Source organism: Cebus imitator, unplaced genomic scaffold, assembly GCF_001604975.1.
Source record: "Cebus imitator isolate Cc_AM_T3 unplaced genomic scaffold, Cebus_imitator-1.0 Scaffold323, whole genome shotgun sequence".
In the NCBI taxonomy this organism is placed as follows: domain Eukaryota; kingdom Metazoa; phylum Chordata; class Mammalia; order Primates; family Cebidae; genus Cebus; species Cebus imitator.
Genome location: NW_016107638.1, coordinates 1856328 through 1878650, shown reverse-complemented (window position 1 = coordinate 1878650; position 22323 = coordinate 1856328). Strand labels below are relative to the sequence as shown.

At 41.5% G+C, this 22323-nt stretch overlaps 1 protein-coding gene across 1 annotated transcript in view; it reads right to left on the bottom strand.

Moving 5' to 3' along the window:
• Positions 1 to 22323, bottom strand: part of TMEM132D (transmembrane protein 132D) — an 832693-nt gene that overhangs the window by 448290 nt on the left and 362080 nt on the right. Inside the window, exon 3 of the mRNA XM_017504530.2 lies at positions 18786 to 18932. Coding sequence (XP_017360019.1) covers positions 18786 to 18932 — 147 coding nt within the window. The remainder of the gene's footprint in view (positions 1 to 18785; positions 18933 to 22323) is intronic.

Genomic DNA, 22323 nt, shown 5'->3' with positions numbered 1-22323 from the left:
TCTGATTTTGGGTATTCTCAGCCTTTTTAGGCTGGTTTCTTCCCTTCTTTATAGATTTATCCATCTGTGGTCTTTATAATTACCGTCTTTATAATTGGGTTTCTGAGTGGATGACCAACTTGTTGATTCCCAGCATTAAAATCTGAGCAACCCACTGCGCCGGCTGAAACAGCGGCGTTAAGATTGATGGTGCTTTTCTGACTCTGCACCAAGAACTGCCACACCAAGAACTGCCACACCAAGGCAGCGGCAAAACTGCCTCACTGGCCACAAGAGTCGTGCTGGCGACCCGTGGGGCTCCTCCTCTGGAAATCTCCTGGTGTGTGAGCAACAAAAATTCGTCTGAAAGTGTGGCGTCCTCTCGTTCTCTGCGCTTTCACTGGGAGCTACAATCCCGAGCTGCTCGTGATCAGCCATCTTGGATCTCTCCCCTGTTGCCCATTTTTTAACTGTGTCATTTGTCTTACATTCTGGATATGAGTCATTTGTCAGCATCATGATTTGCAAATATTTCCTCCTGGGCTGCAAAATCAGTCTTAATATTGAAAACAATAATCTTTTGTGGTTTGTATATTGTTTTCACTTCCATCAGCTAATTTTATCCTTAGAAAAATCTTGCCAAGGAGGGAGAAGACGTTTTATACCTTAATGTTTCAGATGAGGAAAACAAGACTCAGAAGAAAGTGGCCCATTTAATGTCACATGGCTGTTAAATGATGAATACAGGATGACTAGCTGCATTTACAGTGTGTTTACTCAGAATCCATCCACTTATGTGCAGGCTCTGTGAAATGTGGGCATTTTTGTTCTTTTGTTGTTGTTTTACCTTGAAGCCTCTACAGGGCTTAAAACTGTGCCTGACACATGGTAACTAGTTAAATAATTTTTGATTAAACTCTTCTTTTCCTAGTAAGTCCATGGTCCGAGTGATAGAAAGCTGCCTCACCCCATTACTTTCTGCATTTCAGTGGCTCTCACCCTATTCCTGTGTCTCCAGCATGCACCTAAATCGTAGCCACAGGACTGGCCCAGGGAGAGACACAGGACAAAGGCTGGTGTCATCTGAGGAAATCCCAAGACTTCTAGAGGAACTAGTGGAGAAAGACTTTGTAGTGTCTCTTCCACTGAACTCCAGAGTGGGACGGTTTGATGTCGGAACTGTTGTATTCCATTTATCATCAGAAGAGGTAAGCCCTTCTGAGAATTACAGCCAGTGCAGAGATGAGGCAGATGACAGAGAGACAGTGAGCACTGGCGACATCTTCTAAGCCATAAACCCAGCAATATCGTGGTGTCTTAGCAAAACAGCATAGATATTTATTAGCTTTATAGTTTCTGACGGTAAAGAAATTGGGAGCAGCTTAGCTGGGCTGTTTTAGCCCAGGGGTTACCATCGGATGTTGGCCAGGACTGTGATCAGCCAGGGGCCAGGTGCTCTGTTTCTAAGGAGGCTCACTCATGTTTCTGGTCCGCTGGTCCTGACTATACCAGAAGTCCTCAGTCCATCCCCATGTGGGCCTCTCTCCTGGCTGCCTGTATGTCCACATGTCATGGCAGCTGCCTGGCTTGTCCCAGAGTGGGTGCTTCAAGAAAGAGCAAAGCAGAAGTAGAAATGCAGTTTAGGATCCAGCTTCAGAAGTCACACGCCGTCATTCTGCTAGGCTCAGTTCATTAGAGGCAAGTCACTACATCTAACCCACACTGAAAAGAAAGGTTATTGGATTCCACCTTCTGAAGGCAGGAGCGTCAAAGAATTTCTAGACGTATTGTGAAACTTGCCACACCAGCCATACTTGAAGGTCAGTGTCTTAGTTCATTTTGTGTTGCCGTAAAAGAATGTCTGAGGCTGGGTAATTTATAGAGAAAAGAAGTTTATTGAGCATACAGTTCTGCAGGCTGAGAAGCTCAAGGGCATGACTCTGGCTTCTGCTGAGGGTTTTGATGCTGCATCACCACACATCGGAGAAGGTCAAAAAGGGACCATACGTGTGTGAAGAGGAGAAAAGTTGACAGGCTTTGTAACAACCCATTCTTAAGGGAACTTAACCACTCCCTCAAGAACCAATGCAGCCTTTTGAGGGTGAGAACTTAACTTACTACCATGAGAACAGCACTCAGCCATTGATGAGAGCTCTGCCCCCGTCACTCAAACATCACCCACGAGACTCCATCTCCCAACACTGCCATAACGGGGACCAAATTATAACCTGGATTTTGGGGGGCAAACCAACCACATACAGCCACAGTAGTCTACGTCAAGACTCTTCATTTCGTGTGCTCATAATTCTGTCACCACCGCCACCACCATCGTCTCCATAAAATCTTTTTCTCCATTCCTTTTTTTTCCCTTGAATAAATAGTCAGAGATGAGTTTTCTGTCACTTTCAATAAACAGAGAGACTCTTAACTGATATAGAAATCAAAAATATGTCTTATCTCTCTAACTGTAGTGTTCCTACTGATAAGCCACAGCTGACAAATTATGGTCTGAGTTTTGACATTGAAGGACTAGACTTTCACGTCGTGTGCAGAGCACAGGGGATTCTTAGAACATGAGTAGCATGTGCGCCCGTCTCTGATCATGCTAACCTCAGTGAATTGAAATGGATTATCTGTGCATGTGAGCTGAATGAACACGCCGGATGGTTCATTCATCCCTAACGTTCGTCTTTGCGTCCTTAGGGCCTCACAAAGTGTGTGGTGTAAATTAGAGGCCTAATATACATTCGCGGAACAGGGAGGACGGATGCAATTTCGCTGCTTGAAATGATCATTGATGTTTAAGATGGTTAGAATGTTGCTTTTATGATACATCCTCCCTCTCCATAGCTATGATTTGTCTGAAGCTGAAGCCCTCGGAGAGGAATGCAACACCCTCCAACCTCCTGAAATGGCAGCACTGTTCCTATGGAAAAATAGAGTCCAGTGCAAGACAATACACTCCATGATTAGTGATGTTCCCGAATGCCTGCTGATGGAAAACAAGGACTGCCTATAATAGAATTGCTCTTTAGTCATTCAGAGAGACTCATTTAATCAAAGCCTGCTAGCATAAACTGCTGCCTTACAGCATGAGGCCTCTTTGGAAGAACATTAACTCTTACCTCTCCCCAGAGCCGGAGTTCCACGTTTTACAACCATATCTGCTCCATAAGCACCATGTGTACAGGGCTACCCACTTTATTTTACTTATCTCTTAATCTAGATGCCCACTGGCTTTGCCAGTAGGAAACCAGGCGACCACATACTTAACCCTCCCCAGAAATCAGAACGCTGTGTCTTGTTGCTATCAGTACACCGGTTTTCAGCCCTTCATGATGTTTTGAACTAATTTCAGAAAAGACGTTTTGTACACACACCTTTCCCACATACTGGGTACAACTAAAATGAATATGAATAGATGAATGAACAAATGAATTCAGGGTGCTACCAGTGTGACTGAAAGTTGATATTTCAGATCCTTGTGGCCTTATAAAATCTTAGAGTGACTTCTATTACTGAATTTGGTCATGATCCCAGGGACCAGAACATAATTCCCCCAAAATATGGCCCTTTGGCAATTGAGAATAACGCAGAAGCAGAAGCAGAAAGAATGCCACTACGACCTCCGCTTGCCGTTCTCCCCTGAGCCACAGTCATAAAGGCCCACCCCAGACAGAAAGCTGTGATGCCCTCATTCCAGACAGGTCCTGCCGTATCCCTGAAAACCAAGGAAAATCTGAACAAACAGTCTTGTTACATCCCCAAAGCCCCCCAGTTTATTACCAACGGGCCATACCCCTTTCTGTCCAATCAGCCTTCTACGTAACTGTCCATTTTTCATTGAACCAACGCGTAAAGTCAGACTTTTTCCTGGGTCTTTGGATTTTTATTCCTGAAGGCTCCCGTGTCACATAAAACCTTGGTTAAATACATTTGTTTTGCTTTTCTCTTGTTAATCTGTCTTTTGTTATAGGGGTGTCAGCCATGAACCTTGCAGCAAGTGAGGAAAAGATGTCCCTTTCTCTTCCTACAATGACATTGACAATGAGACAAGAACCATGCAAGGTGCTTTTCATGCATTCATGTCCTCCATCCTCAGGACTGCCGGATGTGGCATCGTCACATCCATTCTGTGCGTGTGGACATCGAGAGCCTGCACATCTAGACAATCGCACAACTGATCGGTAGCAGGGCGTGGACTCGGGCTCAGACCCTGTGAACCCGCATCACTGTTCCCATAACCATTTCACTTTCCTCACTCTGGGGGATCTGACCCAAGTCCGAAAGTCTGTAAGTGCAACGTCTGAGTGAGGGATCCAGCCCTGAACCTGCCTCCCCGGGCTTTGAAACCTAGTTCTACCATGTACTGGTCTGTTCTGTTTTCATGTTGCTGATAAAGACATACCCAAGACTGCGTAATTTACAAAAAAAAAAAAAAAAAAGCCTTTAATGGACTCATAGTTCTGTGTGGCTAGGGAGGCCTCACAATCATGGCAGAAGGTAAAAGGCACATCTTACATGGTGGCAGGCAAGAGAGAATGAGAGCCAAGTGAAAGTGGTTTCTCCTTTTAAAGCCATCAGATCTCATGAGGCTTACTCACTACCATGAGGACACTAGGGGGAAACCACTCCCAGGATTCCATCCTCTCCCACTGGGTCCCTCATACAACATGTGGGAATTACGGGAGTTACGATCCAAGGTGGGTTTGAATTGCCAAACCGTAACACACCATCACTGCAGAAGTGAAGTAAGGAGATGTGCTAGCTTCCAATGACTGCTGTAACAAAGGACACAGATACAGAGACGTAAAATAATGCAGATCGACCCCCTTACAGTCCTGGAGGTCAGAAGCCTAAAATCAACGTGTCAGCTGGGCTAGTTCCTCCGGAGACTTCGGGGTAGAACACAATGCCTTGCTTTTTTCAGCTTTTAGAGGTTTCCACACTCCTTGGCTCCTGGCCCCCTTCCCCAAATTTATCAAACCTTCAATTCCATTATCACATCTTCTGCTTCTGACACCAAATCTCCCTCTGCCTGTCTCTGAACTGTAATTACATGGGGCCCATTCGATTAGTCTCATCTGAAAACCCTCAGGTTAATCATACCTTCAAAGGCTCTGTTACCAAGTAAGCTATAAATTCACAGGCTATAGAATCTGGACACAGGCAGATTTGGGTGAGGGTGGGAGTGGGGGTAGAAGGTATTATTCAGCCCACCAAAGTAATGTAAGTTACCTAAATTTGGCTGGGATTCAGCTTCAAGATCCATCAAATAGGGGTGAGATTTTTTTTGCCTATCCATAGCATTAGGAGAATCAAGTTGGTTAAATCAAAATAAGCACTAGGTAAAACCCTGCAAAGAAGCTGGCACATGTTTATCTATTAACAAATATGAGGTATTTGTATTCAGATTACTGGTTCAAGGGGGATCTAAAGGTAGATACAATACTTGAAAAAAAACAGGGGTGAGTTGGAGGGTCTGAGAATGCCTACAGATAAAAGGCGTGAGGGAGACAGAGGAGTCGGGGCCACTTGGTGGGGAAAACACTGGCCACCTGCTGTTCCTACGGTTCCCTGGGATGGCAACTCCCAAACCCTGGGTGGTGTGGGCCCACAGGAGCATCTTTAAGGGTGTCAAGTTTGTTTCATTGCCTGATGTTAAAATAGCACTGGACAATAAATACTAAATGAAATTTTCCTTCCCCATGCAAATTCAATTCACATCTTCTCATAAATCCTGCCTGAGGCTTCCGATACAATTTCTTAGGCTCATAACCCCATCTCAAGGTCACTCCGAAATGAGTTTGGAGGTAGTTTTCTATGTGGCAGGCCTGGTTGAATAAGGCAAAAGGAGAAATTATGCTTGGCTTCTTTCTGATGCTGTTTATGCGGTAAAAGAAAATCCAACGTCTAATACCATCCACTGCCCTGGAACTTGTGGATGCCTTTGGTTTACTGTATTATTTTAATATATGGCCTAAGATTATTGTACAATAGAATAGATTCATTCTAATTTACCTGGCCAAAAAGGCAGTCACTGTATATTACCTCTCACAAGTATTTCAGATATTTCTGTTACTCTAATCCAAAGAGAATTTAGCATCACGTTCTTAAATGTCAACACAAAAACATATTAATGAATACAAACACAAGATCATCATGATGCAGTAACTTTAAAAGAAAGGGTTTTCCCGCCTAAGGAGAATAAACAATTTCTTCATTTTCTAATTCCTTGATAGTACCTTCATGTCAACCTCCATGTCACACTTGAAGGAAATGCATAATTTCTCCATTGCGAGTTTAGACAAACAGTAGAAGAATCAAAACCCCTGTATACATTTTTCTAATTAAAATCAAGCCACGCGTATTGCAGAAGATTTGGCAAGTGTCAACAAATGAAAGAATGAGACTCTAAGATCGTGAGAATATACACTTCCTGTTTCGTTTGCCATTCACCTCCGCTGAAACAGTGCATTGCCTGGGACACAGTAGGGTCTCAACATTTCATGGTTTGAATTCAGTAGAAAATAAATATCACTCATAATTTCACTGTTATTAAAATTGCATTCTATTTCACTTTTAACCTGTTGACTATATTGCGTGTGTATGTGTGTGTGTATGTATGTGTGTATATATACACATAAATACATATATAGTATATACAAAATATATATACACACATAAATATATATTTAACATTCATGTATATATACACACATAAATATATAAATATATATTTGTATATACATATAAATATGCACATCTACATTTTGGTCATTAACAAAATCAGGTGCTACTCTATACATTTTATTTCATGCCCCTTTTAACATACCAGTAAATTGAGAGCATTTTCTCATGCCAGTAAATCTTTTAAAACACCAGTTGTTACATTTTGCTCTGTGAATATGCTAAAGTTATTTAATCATGCCTCTATTCCTAGCATTTAAGGGTTCTAATTGTTTTCTATTATCAACAACAATGTGAATGTTGTGCTTGGGTATCATACTTCCGGTTATTTACTTAAGATGAATCCTAAAACACAGAAACAAAGGTTATTAAAATTTTAATGAATCTTGGCACGTACTGACATATTGCTTTTCTATACAGGAAGTTCTTTGAAGCTTTCTGTTGGTTACAGTTCCATTCATGGGAAATTTTAATGCAATACTCTTTCCCCAGTTGCAGTCCAAGGACGTTTAGGTTTTTACATGCTAAAGATACTTTTACCTTTAATTATGTCTCACCTCATTTTAAGAAATCTGAGGTTCTTTTAAGGAAGGCTTATTAGTCCAGTGTGGATGGACTTAGAAATCAGGGCTCTGTGAACTTGGCTGGAAACAAAAACACCCCTTTTTTTTCCTAGGCTGGGACTGAAATTTAGCAGGTCCTTCAACGTTGAGCCTCGGTGATTACCAGAGCTGCCGTGACTTTTCACCAACAGAAGCCACGGTCATCTTCATAGCCTACTGGATTTGTAAAAGGCCTTTCAAAATGTATCCTGCCCTGAACACTTACTTGAAATCACAGTAGTTATTACAGGTGTTTCTAGGCTTTGGTTTCAGAATTTTATTAAGGAAGCATGCAAAATACCTCATCACAGTTTAAAAAAATGTTTTGAAAGCCACATTTCAATATAGTTTCATTCCTCAGAATTCCTATGAATTTTATTTTAGGAAATTAAAAACATTATTCTGAGGAAAGATTCATAAATGTCACAGAATTGTCAAAGCAATCTATGATACCAAAAACAGATAAAAATGCCTTTTTTTTTTTTGAGATGGAGTCTTACTCAGTCGCCCAGGCTGGAGTGCAGTGGCATGATCTCTGCTCACTGCAACCCCTGCCTCCCTGGTTCAAGCAATTCTCCTGCTTCACCCTTCTGAGTAGCTGGGATTACAGGTACCTGCCACCATGCCCAGATAATATTTGTATTTTTAGTAGAGACAGGGTTTCACCATGTTGGCCAGGCTGGTCTCGATCTCCTGACCTCAGGTGATCCACCCACCTTGGCCTCCCAAAGGTCTGGGATTATGGGCGTGAGCCACCGCGCCTGGCCAAGAATGCTTACTTTAAAGGTATCAAAGAAACAATCAGGAGAAAACATAAATTTCCCATACAGAAGACACTTTGCAACCTGTAAAGGGCTCTATGATGTCTGTGCACATGTATGTATAGATAGATGTGTATTTTGTACAGCACTGTTTTTGTTAGTGTGGCCCATGTGTCACCACAGCTGTGCAAGACAGCGTTTGGTGAAGCTGAACTGGACTTTTGGTGGGTGCTTAAACCGAATGGACATTAAATCATCTTAAGGCCTCCCAGCTCCCCTGCTCTCCTTCCCGCTGTGTGTTGAGCTGGGCAGAACAATAACACATAGTGAAACACTTAATACCATTACATCTTGCTTTCAATCCTTTGATTCTCTTAAGGAGAAAGGCTTACTCTGGGGTGTGTACGTGTCTAATCCTTCTGTAAAACCTGCCAACCCTCTGTTCTAACACAGAAGCAAGAAACAGCCCCCAGAACTGGCGGCAGACCACAGCCTCTTCCTGGAATTCATTAGTAGTGGCTCCTTTCATTATGTGATTCTCACAATTAACTTCTAAATCGAAGTTATCCTAATTTTCCCATTTTTTGATAACTTCCCTTTGGAATAAATTGACTTGCATTTGAAAGTAAAAGGAGTTGGAGGAGCACGTAAGTGACCTTGCAGGTGTGATGTAGACGTGGCGAATATTGTGAAAATGTTGCTATTGTCAGAGTTTCAGAAAGTCTGGACCAAGCTCCACCATTTTTATTCCATAAGCCCTCCACCTTTTTACAGATTTCAGGTAAAAGAGTGATCTACACACGCCACGATTAAGCTGTCTATGTTGAGATCACCTCTGTGTCTTGATATTAAATACCAAATCCAATCATCCTCTCCCATCAGTGATTCAGCCACCCACGCGGTCTCAGTTCTCTTCAGGACCTTCGCACAGCTTTTCTGCCTGCAGATCTGCTACAATAAGGACCTACAGACCAAACAAAACGTTGGTCTCATCCATTTACGCTTGCATCTAGGAGTGAGTAATCAAAATCACAGTCAGCAAGTTTCCCAGACTTCGGGAGCTGTCCAAGGACAATGCTGAGTAATTACAGACAAAGACACTCAGTGACTGAAATTGACGATGACTGAATTGAGAGGACACTTTCTTTTATTTGCCGAGCCTCAGCTGATTTCTCGTGTACATTTTGAATTTGATCCTGATACAATTACATCACATGTTGGTATTCTGTACACAAATGAGAAACCCATTTTACTCTGGAGGATTTTTGAGTTCCGGTTATAGGAAAAGGGATCACTGGTCTTATGCTCTGAGTTGAATTTACCCCCAGCATCTCTTTTCTATGGTAGAAAAACTGCATCTCCCTTTAAGACAAAGATTAAATATCTAGAACTACCTGCATTTATTAATTGGAATCATTTGTTTAAAGACATAAACCTCTTCAAAAAAGTGAGGCAAAAAAGCTTTTAAGGGTACCCCTGATTAGAATGGCTGGTAAACGGATCATTTATTTCTTCTAGTGCTGATCACAGAGCTTTTAAATGAAAGTTAAGTATTCCCTTTAGAAAAAGTTCTAAAAAGAAAAGAGCAAGTTTATATAGAAAATAAAAATAAAATAAAAAAGCAGTTGAGAAAGGATAAAGCAAGCAGGTAATTTGTACCTTAGTGGGTCCCACTGAGAAGCTGAAAATCTATTAATTTAAAATGGGATCGGCTGGGCGCAGTGGCTCATGCCTGTAATCCCAGCACTTTGGGAGGCCAAGGCAGGTGGATCACCTGAGGTCGGGAATTCGGAACTAGCCTGGTCAATGTGGTGAACCCTGTCTCTACTAAAAATATAAAAAAAATTAGCCAGGTATGGTTGCGAGTGCCTGTATTCTCGGACGCTCGGGAGGTGGAGGCAGGAGTATTGCTTGAACCTGGGAGGTGGAGGTTTCAGTAGGTTGAGATCGCTCCAGCCTGGGCAACAAGAGTGAAATGCCATCTCAAAATAAATAAATAAATAAATAAAAATAAAATAAAATAAGATGCTACCTAAAATCGAGTATCAGTGGAATCATAAACATGTCTTCTTTTGTCTGGTTTCCTTCAGCATCGCTTAGGGCTCATCTGTGTTTTCCCAATGCTTCTGTAGCTGGTTCTTTTTCATTGCTGAGTAGTATTCCACTGCTTAGTTGCACCACAGTTATTTATCCACTCACCAGCTGGCAGACATTTGTGTTATCTACAATTTGGGCCATTATGGAAAGAGCAAAATTATAGGCAGAAGAGACCACTGATTGCCTAGAATTGACATAGAAATAAAAACTTCATGCAAAGGGTGAAAGCTGATTTTTTTCTGGTGATGGAAGCTGGGTTGTAGTGATGGCTGAGCAATGAAAGACATCTTCTAAAACTCATTCAACTGTGTGCCTAAAATAGGTCAATTTGAGAGTGCATAATTCATAACACAAGAGCTTTAAAAAGGCTCTAAGTAGGAATATAAAGTCATATGCCCACATTGCCAGTTTCTCTGACTGATGCCACAGTTAGTCACCAGGGTAAAAGACTAAGAAGTCACCAAGGAACATTTTGATACTGATCAACACACATCACGGCAGGTGAAAGCTATCAGAAGAAAGTTGCTTTTAGAAACGATAGAGAACCCAAACTATATATTAGTAAGAACTCCTGTTCAAAAGAACAACAATTAGAGTGAAATTTTTAGAACATAAGAAGCAAGATGATATTTTGCACCGGCTGGACTGTAAATAAAGCTTCTTCAGATGAATCCCATAATTTTTCTTTCATTACTTTTTTAAATGTTCCAGGAAATACTATTATCTTTCTAAACTGTTCCCCAGGCCTTCAAGACACAGATTGTGCAAACACAGCATTTGTTCCATCAAGCTAAGCACACAAGGGGAATCTGGAGGTTTCAGGATGTTTCATAAAATACTCACAATCAAAGGCTGTCATGGAGCAGGAAGGCACAGACCTGATACCGTGTGGCCCATACAGTTAAGTGATCAAAGGAAATGGCTGTCCCAAAGAACACACCCTCACCCGCAGAAACATCCAAGGCTCTTTTGGAGAGATGTAGAAATCTATTCACCTGTTTAAGGTGAACACCATCAGAACCAGTGACTGCAAATGTGATGATCCTTAACAAATGGAAAATACTCTTAGATTTTACAGTGTGTGTGTGTGTGTGTGTGTGTGTGTGTAAGATACAGATATAAATATGGATCTATAGATATAGTTATATAGATTAGATACAGACATGTACATACATTAGATATAGACAAATAGACATACATAGACAGAGATACAGATGCAGACATAGGCATTTATTTTCCCAGTAAGACTACTACTGAAGGTTTTCATGCTCAGAGAGGACACAAAGGGCGATACACCTGTGCATGCACATGCACATACACCCAGAGACACACACACTTATTGAAGCTGCAAGTTCAGAAATTTACATGAAGACAGATATCAGCACATGGTTTTCTACGTGGAATGGGGTGTGTCACTTTAGATATTTCTGCCACTGCAGATATTTTTGGTAGTTCCAATGAATGGAGAGCTTTCTTTTTCCTCAAAGCAATATCTAGTGGCCTTCAGAGGACTCTGAAATCAGAAACCAACAGCAACCTAACGTTAGCCATGATCTACAACACCAGAGTGTACTGATGAAGGATTTTGATGGACACCAGCAACTGGCATAGTGTAATTATTGTTGCTATTAGATCATTATTTATGCCACACGTGTGACTTTTGTAGCTGTAGCAAGAGCAGCGGTCAGTATTTTAGTATTATGGCACTCTGGAGAGCCTATCAAAAAGCCACGGCAGCTTCTGCTAGCAAAGACGCACGGCGGTAGCTCAGCACCATTACCCACGGAAAGCGGGTGTTCAATAATTTAATTCTAAATGTGGTGCTCTACTTGGAAATAGAAGATATTAAATATCAGATATATGGATATAATAAAAGCAAAGCAATACAGGGGTAAATTAAGGCACATCTCACACTCCCTCGTGCTACTGTATAATGAGATTGAATGAGTGTCAGGAAACGGTGAGTGAGTCAGCCTGAAGTCTGATTTCACAGAGAATGAGGCTCCTCATTCCCCTTGACTGCCAGGCCATATGCTTGAATTACTGCTGCCTCCTGGCTCAGTCTGTATGTTTCTCAAGGAGGCAATGCAGATAAGCTAACATTTACTGGGACAAAACTCAGTGCTATCTTAGGAAGATTCTGAAGCCCTACGCCCCACAATGTCCAGAAAATATCTTTGCATACTTCATCTTAACTTGCGTTTCTCAAACACTGGTTTTTCAAGAAACAGCCATTAGCCCATCTATACCTGTATTAGCTCAGTATTTTTCTCTAAAACAACATATTTCTGTGGGGATTATTTTCATAATTATATGAGTGGTAACATATTGTGCATTGCTATTCAAGATTTTCTCCCTGTTCAACATGACAGTTTCAGGTCAATTTATTGTTGACATACACAGATCAAGGGCATAACTCGTAATTGCTGCATAAAATTCTATTACATGAGCACAGCATTTTAAAATTGATTCACAACTTGATGAGCATTTAGGTTGTTTTAAACTGTCTGCTATTACCAAAAAAAAAAAAAAAAAAATGCTGCAATTACAGCCCTGTATCCATCTCTCCAGATCCATGGTTAAGCTTTTATGTAGAGCGTGTATATCTAGAACTGGAATTTCAGGGTCATATGATGCAGGTTTTAAATCTTATTAGCCAGATACTCACAAATATATCTCTAACGTGGAAGAACCATTTTACACATCCTCCAGAAGGGTATAAGAGTTCGTTGTTCTCCCTCATCCTCAGAAAAACTTTTATTATTTTCATATTTGGTTTTTTATTTTTATTTTTTCTGAGATGGAGTCTTGCTTTGTTGCCAAGCTGCAGTGTGGTGGCACAATCTCTGCTCACTGCTACACTTCTGCCTCCAGGTTCAAGTGACTCCCCGGCCTCAGCCTCCTGAGTACCTGGGACTACAGGCATGCGTCACCATGCCCGGCTACTTTTTTGTAGTTTAGTAGAGATGGGGTTTCATCATGTTGGCGAGGATGGCCTTGATCTCCTGACCTTGGGATCTGCTTGCCTCGGCTTCTCAAAGTGCCAGGATTACAGGTGTAAGCCACAGTGCCTGGACAGATTTTTTTTTTTTTTTTTGCAGTATAATTAGTAGAAATGATAACTAGTAGTTTTGAAAACAACATCTTGGTCTGTTGTATCCCTAATGCAGAAGTTATTAAAACAAACTTGAATGGAAATGCTTCTGACAGATTCTAAATTTAAACATAATGAGGAAACGTTATCTTTGATACAGGCTTGATATACAGCTAATGTGATTCATCTTGTACTTTGGGAAATTTAAATTTAGACTCTGAAAATAAAAGCAACTTTCATGGTCTAGGAGGACCTGGGTCTGTGTGCTGCATATACAACATGGGTGTTTTAACAATCTAAAAATGATAAAGCGATGGGTTTCCTTTAATGGTTCTGTTGATTATTTCGAAGTGCATGCACACGTGTGACTGTACTTGATTCTCACCACAGTCCGGCGAAGGCTGGCATTGTTATGCCAATATTACAGAAGAGGAAGTTGCTTTTCCTCTCTGGTGATCTGTCAGTCATCACTGCAACGCACAGCATAAAAATGAGAACTAAGCATGAGATTTCCGGATCTCACATTTATGCTCTTCCCACTTTCTTTGCGGAATCATCATTCGGATGGTAATAAATACAACTGTGGTGATCCACAGTCAGCAGTGAGGATGTGGAAACTATTTAAGGCGTCGTAAATCACAGTTGCCCAAAAAAGGAAAGTCATGCCATTTTGATGACCTCATTCCACTCAGGTTTGTTTTTGGTCTGGTGATACCCAGATTCCGGGTGTCGAAGGAGCTGAATGTTTCATTTAGTGGATGACAGACTGCTGGAAAATTAACCTTAACAGGCATTTCTTTAAGTTTCTAACATATGCGCAATAACCCTTCTGGTGCAGTGCTTATGTGAGTTTCCCCATCCTATTACATTTTACTGCAGATTTCTAAGGAAGCTTAGTGAAGTGAAGGCGGTAGTGAGGGACTATGCTTTTTTCATCATCCTACTGGAAATCCCACACGTGGATTCTTTATAAATTGCTGGAAAAGAGGTTTGTGGTTGCCCCACTACCCCAGGCTGCTCTTCTTTCTTTAGAGAAGAACACTGATTCTGAACTGGAAACACTGCTGGTAATAAATCATGTTTCCCACTTTCCTTTGAAGTATGGTTTGGCCACATGATTAAGTTCTTATCAATGAGATGCAAGAGAGAGAATCAGGGTCAAAAGAGTTTCCAAGAAGGTTGACTCTTTTTTTTTTTTTTTTTTTTTTTTGAGACAGAGTCTTGCTCTGTCGCCAGGCTCCAGGCTGGAGTGCAGTGGCGCGATTGCGGCAGTGAGTCAACCCAGTTAAAAAGACCCTTTTCTGTCCATTTTCCTTTGCCTGCGATGCTGATGCAATGACTGGCACTCCTGCAGCCACGTTGATCTATGAGGATGTAAGCGCTCCATTCACGTGGTGTTGAAGAAAGAAAAGTGCCTGGGACCCTAGTGATACTGGAGAGCTGCCAGGAGCTGCCAGCCCTGTCCAGCTTCTTTTATGTGAGAAAGAATAAACTTCTGTCCTGTTTGAGATATTCCTATTTGTTTTAGAAATCTGCTCTAATCCTCAGTGTGCATTTATGATTTAATCACATCTGTCTATATTTGAAATGTCAGTTACCTTTTATTTATAGCATCTCATGTTATTACTTAAAACCTATTTAAGGCCAGGCATGGTGGCTCACTTCTGTAATCCCAGCACATTGTGAGGCCAAGGCAGTTGGATTCCTTGGGCTGAGGAGATCGAGACCAGCCTGGGCAATGTGGCGAAACTCCGTCTCCACTACATATACAGAAATAAGCCAGGAGTGCTGGTGGACACCTCCAATCCTAGCTACTTGGGTGGCTGAGGTAGGAGAATCACTTGAACCCAAGAGGCAGAGGCTGCAGTGAGCCAAAAATTTGTTTTAAAATGAAACAGGTTATTTACAAAAAATGTAAAATCACTGTTACAATGAACAAATAGATAATTATGAAAGTAGATTAAATTTAGCTACGAACTCTTGCCTATCTGCAATATATTAGCTAAGGATAGAAGTTTTAAAGACATACTAGCCTTACGAGAGATGAACTTCTCTTCAATCAAACCTTGCTGGAGAACTTAAATAAATGTACGTTTCTGTCATTCAAGCATATTTAACCTCATTTCCACGTAACACCTAAAATCATTTACATATCAACTGTGGTAAGCTTTGGGAAACACTCAACTATTCAGATAACTACAAGGGAATGAAAATATGTGGGTTTTGTTACCTATTTATCTAAGTTGACATAGGAGTATAGTGAGCAAGATTCTGAAAATGCAAAATGCAATTTGATGGACAGAGCATAATTAGTTGTCCTGCAAGGCAATGCTTAGTCAAAACAGATCTGATCTCTGTGATAACATTAATATGTTCATACTGTTATGATCAGATTCTCAGCAACCTAACTTCTTCAAACAGGGAAGGATGCATTTCAACTTAGATAAGAGATCTCCACTCACTCCTGGTGAGTTCATCATTAGCACAGAAGTGTCTCCTTTATCCATAAAAATAAACCTGTCACAGTGACTTAACTTCATTAACGCAGCTTCCTGATCCATGCCAAATTATTAGCAATACGAAATCTATGACTCTCAAGCTAATTAAGACTGCTTCTTTTGCTCATGATGATGATCAGATTCTGACTTTTAAGAATAACTGGAAAACATTCAAAGAGGGTAGGAGGAAATGATAAAGCAGAACAGCTTCTAAAGCAAAACCCACTAATATGATTAAGACATCCACTCTCTAATACATTTTCCAATTATCCTTAAGAAAAACACCTCTCTCCCAGTCCATCACTATCTGAAATGATAGAGCATGTTTTTTCTTTGTTTAATTCTCCAAACGCAGAAGTAAAACAAAAAGTTTTAAAGCGAGGATAAGAGTTGAATATATGAATAAATATATCATATTTTTAAAATTTCTATTTTAGTTGCAGATGTCTTATGTAATAGGTAATACACATACACAGAAAAAAAAATTAAACAGTTCAAATGGTTCACCGGAAAAAGTAATTTACATTCAGCCTTTTCCCCCAGCTTCCCAGTTCTCTCCAGTAGAAATCCTGGTTGCCAGTCCTTTGTGTAGACTTCTGGGAACATAGTCTGCTCACAAAAGCACCTTCTCTGGGTTCCCCAAATGCAGCCTCGTTATATGTGCATCTATGCACCTTACTTCTTGAACAAATACACAGAAAACCACTAAATATGTGTGCCTACAGATTTGTATCGTAATACATACATACTAGACATATGATCTAATTCTAGAATAAACTATCAAATTAAACAAATATTTATAGACAGGCCACTGTGTGCCAGACACTGCTGTATGGGCTGGGGCACGGCTGGAAAAAGACCTGCTCCCGAAACGGCGGCACTTCCATTCTAGAGCTTCCTCATTAAGCAAAGCCTTCCTAGCTGCTGCACAAAATCCCCACACATTTGTGTATCAACAAAACACCTGTAAAATGTACATCTTTATACGTGCATGCATTTGCATACCTATATCCATGTATATGTACCATATGCATATATAGTATGCATGCATAATATCTACATGCATATATAATATACACACACATAACATATTGTGTGTGTATCTGTATGTGTATAAACTTTTTCCATCATCCTGACCCATGGTAAGAGGGAGCATGGCCTACAGAAGGCAAGAAGAAAAAAGATAAAAAAGGAGACAAAAAACTGGCATCAGCATCTACAAAGAGATAAGGAATAGTCTCCATTTAGAATAAAGAATTAGGGCTTTTAAAAGAAGAGCTGGATAGTCTATTCAGGGTACCTGTTTCTTAAAAGAAGATACTGACACAGATGAAAGAAAAATAAATGGCAAGAGCCATGCATTTGTGCATCTGGATGTGCTCTGGATGTGCTGAGACTCTGGAAGCCCCTGGAACTGTAAAAAGGCAGCTTACGCTTCGGTGGGAATGAGCCAGCATTGGGCCATCCGTGCCATCTCTCCGTGTCCAAGACGAACTGAACTATTTGTAGAAATTAATGATAAAAAAGGCATAAGCATTTTCTAATGGTTCAAATCCCTCAGCCTCTCATAGCCAAGACTACAACTACTGCTTCTACTGATACATAAAAATAGATGGCAAAAAAAAATCACAAGAGAAAATAAAAGTTCATTAGTTGAGATTCTTTCCCCTAAGTGTATTCTTTTCTTTTCATAAAGAATAAACACATCGATTCATCCACCCTCTCATCCATCCACCTGTTCATCGCTTCATTTGCTCATTAATCTATCCACTCATCCATCCATCTACCCATCCGTCCGCCCATGTATCCATCTATCCCAATGTTTGATAACCACAAAACACAAAGGAAACCTTTTATTGAGATAGCACCTTATTTCCAAATTATATCACTGGTACAGACGTGTTTGAGTGTGTGTATCTATAAGTTCACCCAGTTCACCAGGGTGGCACAGTGTCACTACGTAAACATATCGCTACATAAACATGTAGGGCTGAATTCAAACAGATTTCCTCTTTTCCCTCTCATTTCCTCCACAAGCAAATCTTCAAGAATAAAAAGGAAAGTCTGGAACCAGAGCTGCTGATAGTCCAAATTCTAAAACCAATGCTGAGCAAAGAAGTGGAGAAAAAAACCCAAATCAAATCATCCCCACATTAGTTTCAAACGCTCCTTGGTAATAAGCCAAAAAAATCATAATAGTTATCAGCTAAGATTCATGAGATCCCTGCTAGAATAAATAATGAAAAATCCGGATATTTTCCAAACACCGAGCTATGAAGCTTAAAAATGCACTCCAGAAATAATGCTTGGCATGCCAGAATTCACACTTTCATTATGGTTGAAATTTTTAGCAGTGTCATCAGCAAAAGCAACCTACAGGTGACAAAAATATGTGACCAGACTAGGAAATCCCCAGAGCCACAGACGAGATTTCGGGAAAGTGCAATACAACAAGCACTACTGAGTTTCCAATCCTCTCTCTGCCCAGCTGTGAACTGATTGTTTCTAATTTGGTACCTATCAGAGATGGAGTCAAGTTTTAATTTCTCCCTAGAGTGATCCACAACTCCCTGCAATTCTACCACAGATAGTTCACTGTACCATCAGAAAATGCATGACCATGAATACAATCATATGAATCATATTTAAATATACACTGCAAGCCTGGAATGCACCCATGTGAAAAGATACATATAGACTCTAATTTCTAACACTTGCAAAATGGGCCATTTCATGAGACATGCAGACTTTCAATTCATCTAATAACATGGATTAGAAGAGGTCATGTTGAAGAGGAACATCGTGTGTGGGTAAATTCCATCTACATGGTGCAATCCTTGCAGGTGATACGGCGTTCTGCTGGGGTTTTAAGTAGGTCCGCTGTGAATAATAGCCCACCTTTCCCAAATGAAGGATTCCATCCATCTTACCTGGTGGCCCTGATGCATAGATTACACACACCAAATGCAAACCACAGTGGAAATGGTTGTGGGCAATCTAAGAAAAAAAAATGAGGCCACATTTGCAGCTGATCTGAACGTGTCGGGGGCCAGTTGGGACTCACCTGTTTTCCGAGCCAGCCGATTTCTTCTGACAAACGATGACAGCTGGTGCATACTTCCCAGTATAATCCGTGCGCTCCTTGACATCCCAAATGGAAGGGCTGCTGGCTCGGACGCCGATGATGTTCACGCCTTTCTTCACCTTTGCCCTGTTGGAGACAGTAAGTGTGGGTCTGAGTCAGCTCTAGGGAATCCCCGGGTCATGCCGGTTCTGGGAACACGGGGAGCTTAATTGCTCACCGCTGCCTTGCAGGTGTAAGCTTACAAATTTGCAGTCGCCTTCCAATCCATCTGCCCTATTTTTTTCAGTGATTCCTACGTTTAATAAAGAGTTACAGTATACTGACAGCCAGCAAACATTAGATACACAAAGAAATAGAGTATCGTTGCACCCGCTTGTATCTCTAAATAAAGCCAGCGCCAAACACAAACACGACACCACCTGGAGACCTTCGCCTGGCAACACTAAATCGAAAAACGCAATGAACTAAAAGTGCAAACGCAAAGATTGTAAGAAGAATGCACATTCACTGAATGCCTCCCAGTGCCAGGCACTGAGGGGCATTTGTCTATATTATCTAATCTTCCTAGCAAGGTTCCCAGCTTAAAATGAGGACGCCGAGGTTCAGATAGGGTGCGGATTAATGCTGGCCTCAAGTGATCCGCCCGCCTCAGCCTCCCAAAGTGGGAGCTGCCGCACCCAGCCCTGTTTCCATTTTATGGTCTTGTCTTCTTACTGTATGATTTATATTCCTTATGTTCCTTCCAATTCAAGTTTCTAAAAGAAACGTAGAATAATGAAATCCCGTCTCTACTAAAAATACAAAAATGATTTGGTGATGTGACCCTGTAGTCCTGGCTACTTGGGAGGCTGAGGTGGGAAGATCACTTGAGCCTGGGAGGCGAAGGCTGCAGTGAGCCAAGACTGACCCACAGCACTCCAGCCTGGGTGACAGGGTGAGATCCTGTCTCAAAAGTAAAATAATAATACATAAAATATAAAATAAATTCAAACAGTTTGATTTTGATTTACAAGCTGGCCTAGAAGTTTGAAAAAAATGTTTCCTACTCTGTTTTTTTCTCTTAGTCCCTCAGTGGAAAATAGGAAAAGTCTTGAAGTGGAAGGACCAAGGAGAACCTGGAGCACTTTGCTGGTACCTGGGCAGAAGACGATGGGGGAGTGGCCGTCTTGGAGCTACTCCAGACTTGTAAGCATTGTGCCTATGCAAACACACAGGCAAGGCAGTGGAGCCAGAGCCTACACCTCAAGACCCCTCTCTGCTGTGCTAGAGGAGAAAGTGAAACCGCCACCTGCTATTCATATGAGGGACAGGTCGGGCGTGGTGGCTCACGCCTGTAATCTCCGCATTTTGGGGGGCCGAGGTGGGCAGATAACCTGAGGTTGGGGGTTCCAGACCAGTCTGACCAACATGGAGAAATCTCATCTCTATTAAAACTACAAAATTAGCTGGGTGTGGTGGCCCATGCCTGTAATTCCAGCTACTCAGGAGGCTGAGACAGGAGAATCGCTTGAACCTGGGAGGCAGAGGTTGAGGTGAGCCGAGATTGCCCCACTGCACCCAGCCTGAGCAACAACAGAAAAACTGTGTATGTATGTGTGTGTATATATATACATGTATAAATATTTATATACATACATACATATAAATACATATACATATATATATATGACTAGGGGAAGATGACACTCACAGAACCAGGGCTTCAAGAAAGAGCAGGACATATCTGTCCCTAACACCAAGAACACTCTTTCCCATGGAAACAAGTTGAAAACCTAGTGTGCAGAAAAGAGCTGAGGCCGCAGGCTTGAGACTGCCCTCCTTAGGAAAGCCTGCTTGCAAGGGTGTCTGGGAGCTTGGATGTTGGGAATGTTCCCTCCCATTTCATGGTCAGAGGGGCTCACGGGGCCTAGATTGTGCAAACCGCGTGGTTTATGCTGGACACCTGGTCGTCTTCTGGGAGTGTGTAATGTTGGTACGTGCCAGGCAGAGGGGGCCCCTAGGAGCAGTTTCCAGTGAAAACCGTGAACTCCTGGGCTCAGGTGAGCTGCCCTGGCAGTGCTGTCACAGCCATTTGCTGGAGGAATTGGAGGAATTAAGGCGTCCTGTGTGACTCCATGGGGAGAGCGTTCCTGGGAGCCTGGTCCCCGCTCTGTGCCTTTTCCCTCTGCAGACTGTGCTGGGCGTTCCTTGGCTAATGCATCGTAGCAGTGATTCTGACCGCAGGCTGAGTCCTGTGAGTTCTAGTGATTCAATGGACCTGGGGGTGGTCTTAGGAACCCCCAGCACACATACTGACTCGGCTAGTCCACAAAGAGAGAAAGAATTGCTCCTGAGGTGTGGTCCTAGCGCAAAAGTTAGCATTTTTAGAAAATGATCATCATGGGTAACATTATTTCTATGGGGGGAAAAAAATACATGTTTTATGTTTTAAATAATCATTGCGCATGCAAACACTTTGAACACAGTCATTTATAAATTGGGAATTGCAGGCAGACGCCAAAAAGCCTTCTGACCTTTCTGGATACTCAGGTGAGACACTCAGCAAATAGTTACAATTCCTGCCTTGCAGAAACTCATTCAAATTGTAGGCAACAAAGATGCGGCAGCAAACAAAAGTACAGTCCGCTGTGGACAGCTACTGTTATATCAGGAGAATTCTAAAGGCTGTCCCAATTACTGTGCAGTGGAATTTTATTGAATCCACATTGCTTTAAATAAATAGGTCATCAACCTGGCTGTGACAACCTTTTCATTATACAGGAGATATCAGTACAGAGGCCTTTTCTGGTATATAATGGGCCTATATTTTTCTGAAATTTTATTCATAAGTAGGCTATTTGGAATTCAGATGATGTTTCTCCAATGAATCCTTTTCAAGTTCTTAAGAAAGGACACAGTGGCTTGTTTAACTCGGGAAGTATCCAACATTTGCTGCTAATAATTCTGTAGCTACATGAAGCTATTATCTGTAGCATTCTTTCTGCGAAAACGTTTTTTCCTAGAATTTTATACAGGACCCTGGGAATTGTCTTTCATAGACGCAGAACACTTTCATCATAGAAGATGCATTTCTAGGGCATGCTTTAGATGTTTGGAACTGGGGAAGGCATACCCGCTCAAGAGGTACCCTCGTGTGTGAACATCAAGTGGAATGTACGCAATAAACTGAATAGTCATTCTTTGGAGATGTGGACACAGTGTTACTGAACACAGTGCGTGTTGGGCTAATAATTTGGAAGCACTAGTCTCAGGAGCTGTCAGTGGCACCATTTGGAACCATTAAGGTAGTTCCTAGAACGCATGCCGCTGGGCTCCGCTGGATCTGAAGCAAATGCTGATTTCTTCCTTTGTTTATGACAACTGAGTTACTTACATTCATTAATGGAAGTTTTAGAACCTACTTGTGGTTCAATAAATACAGGTTACACTGACAGCCTCATTACACAGAGATAAACATAGAACTTGATTTCTGAAGATACTTTGCTGTAAATGTATTCTTAATAATATATCTACCACG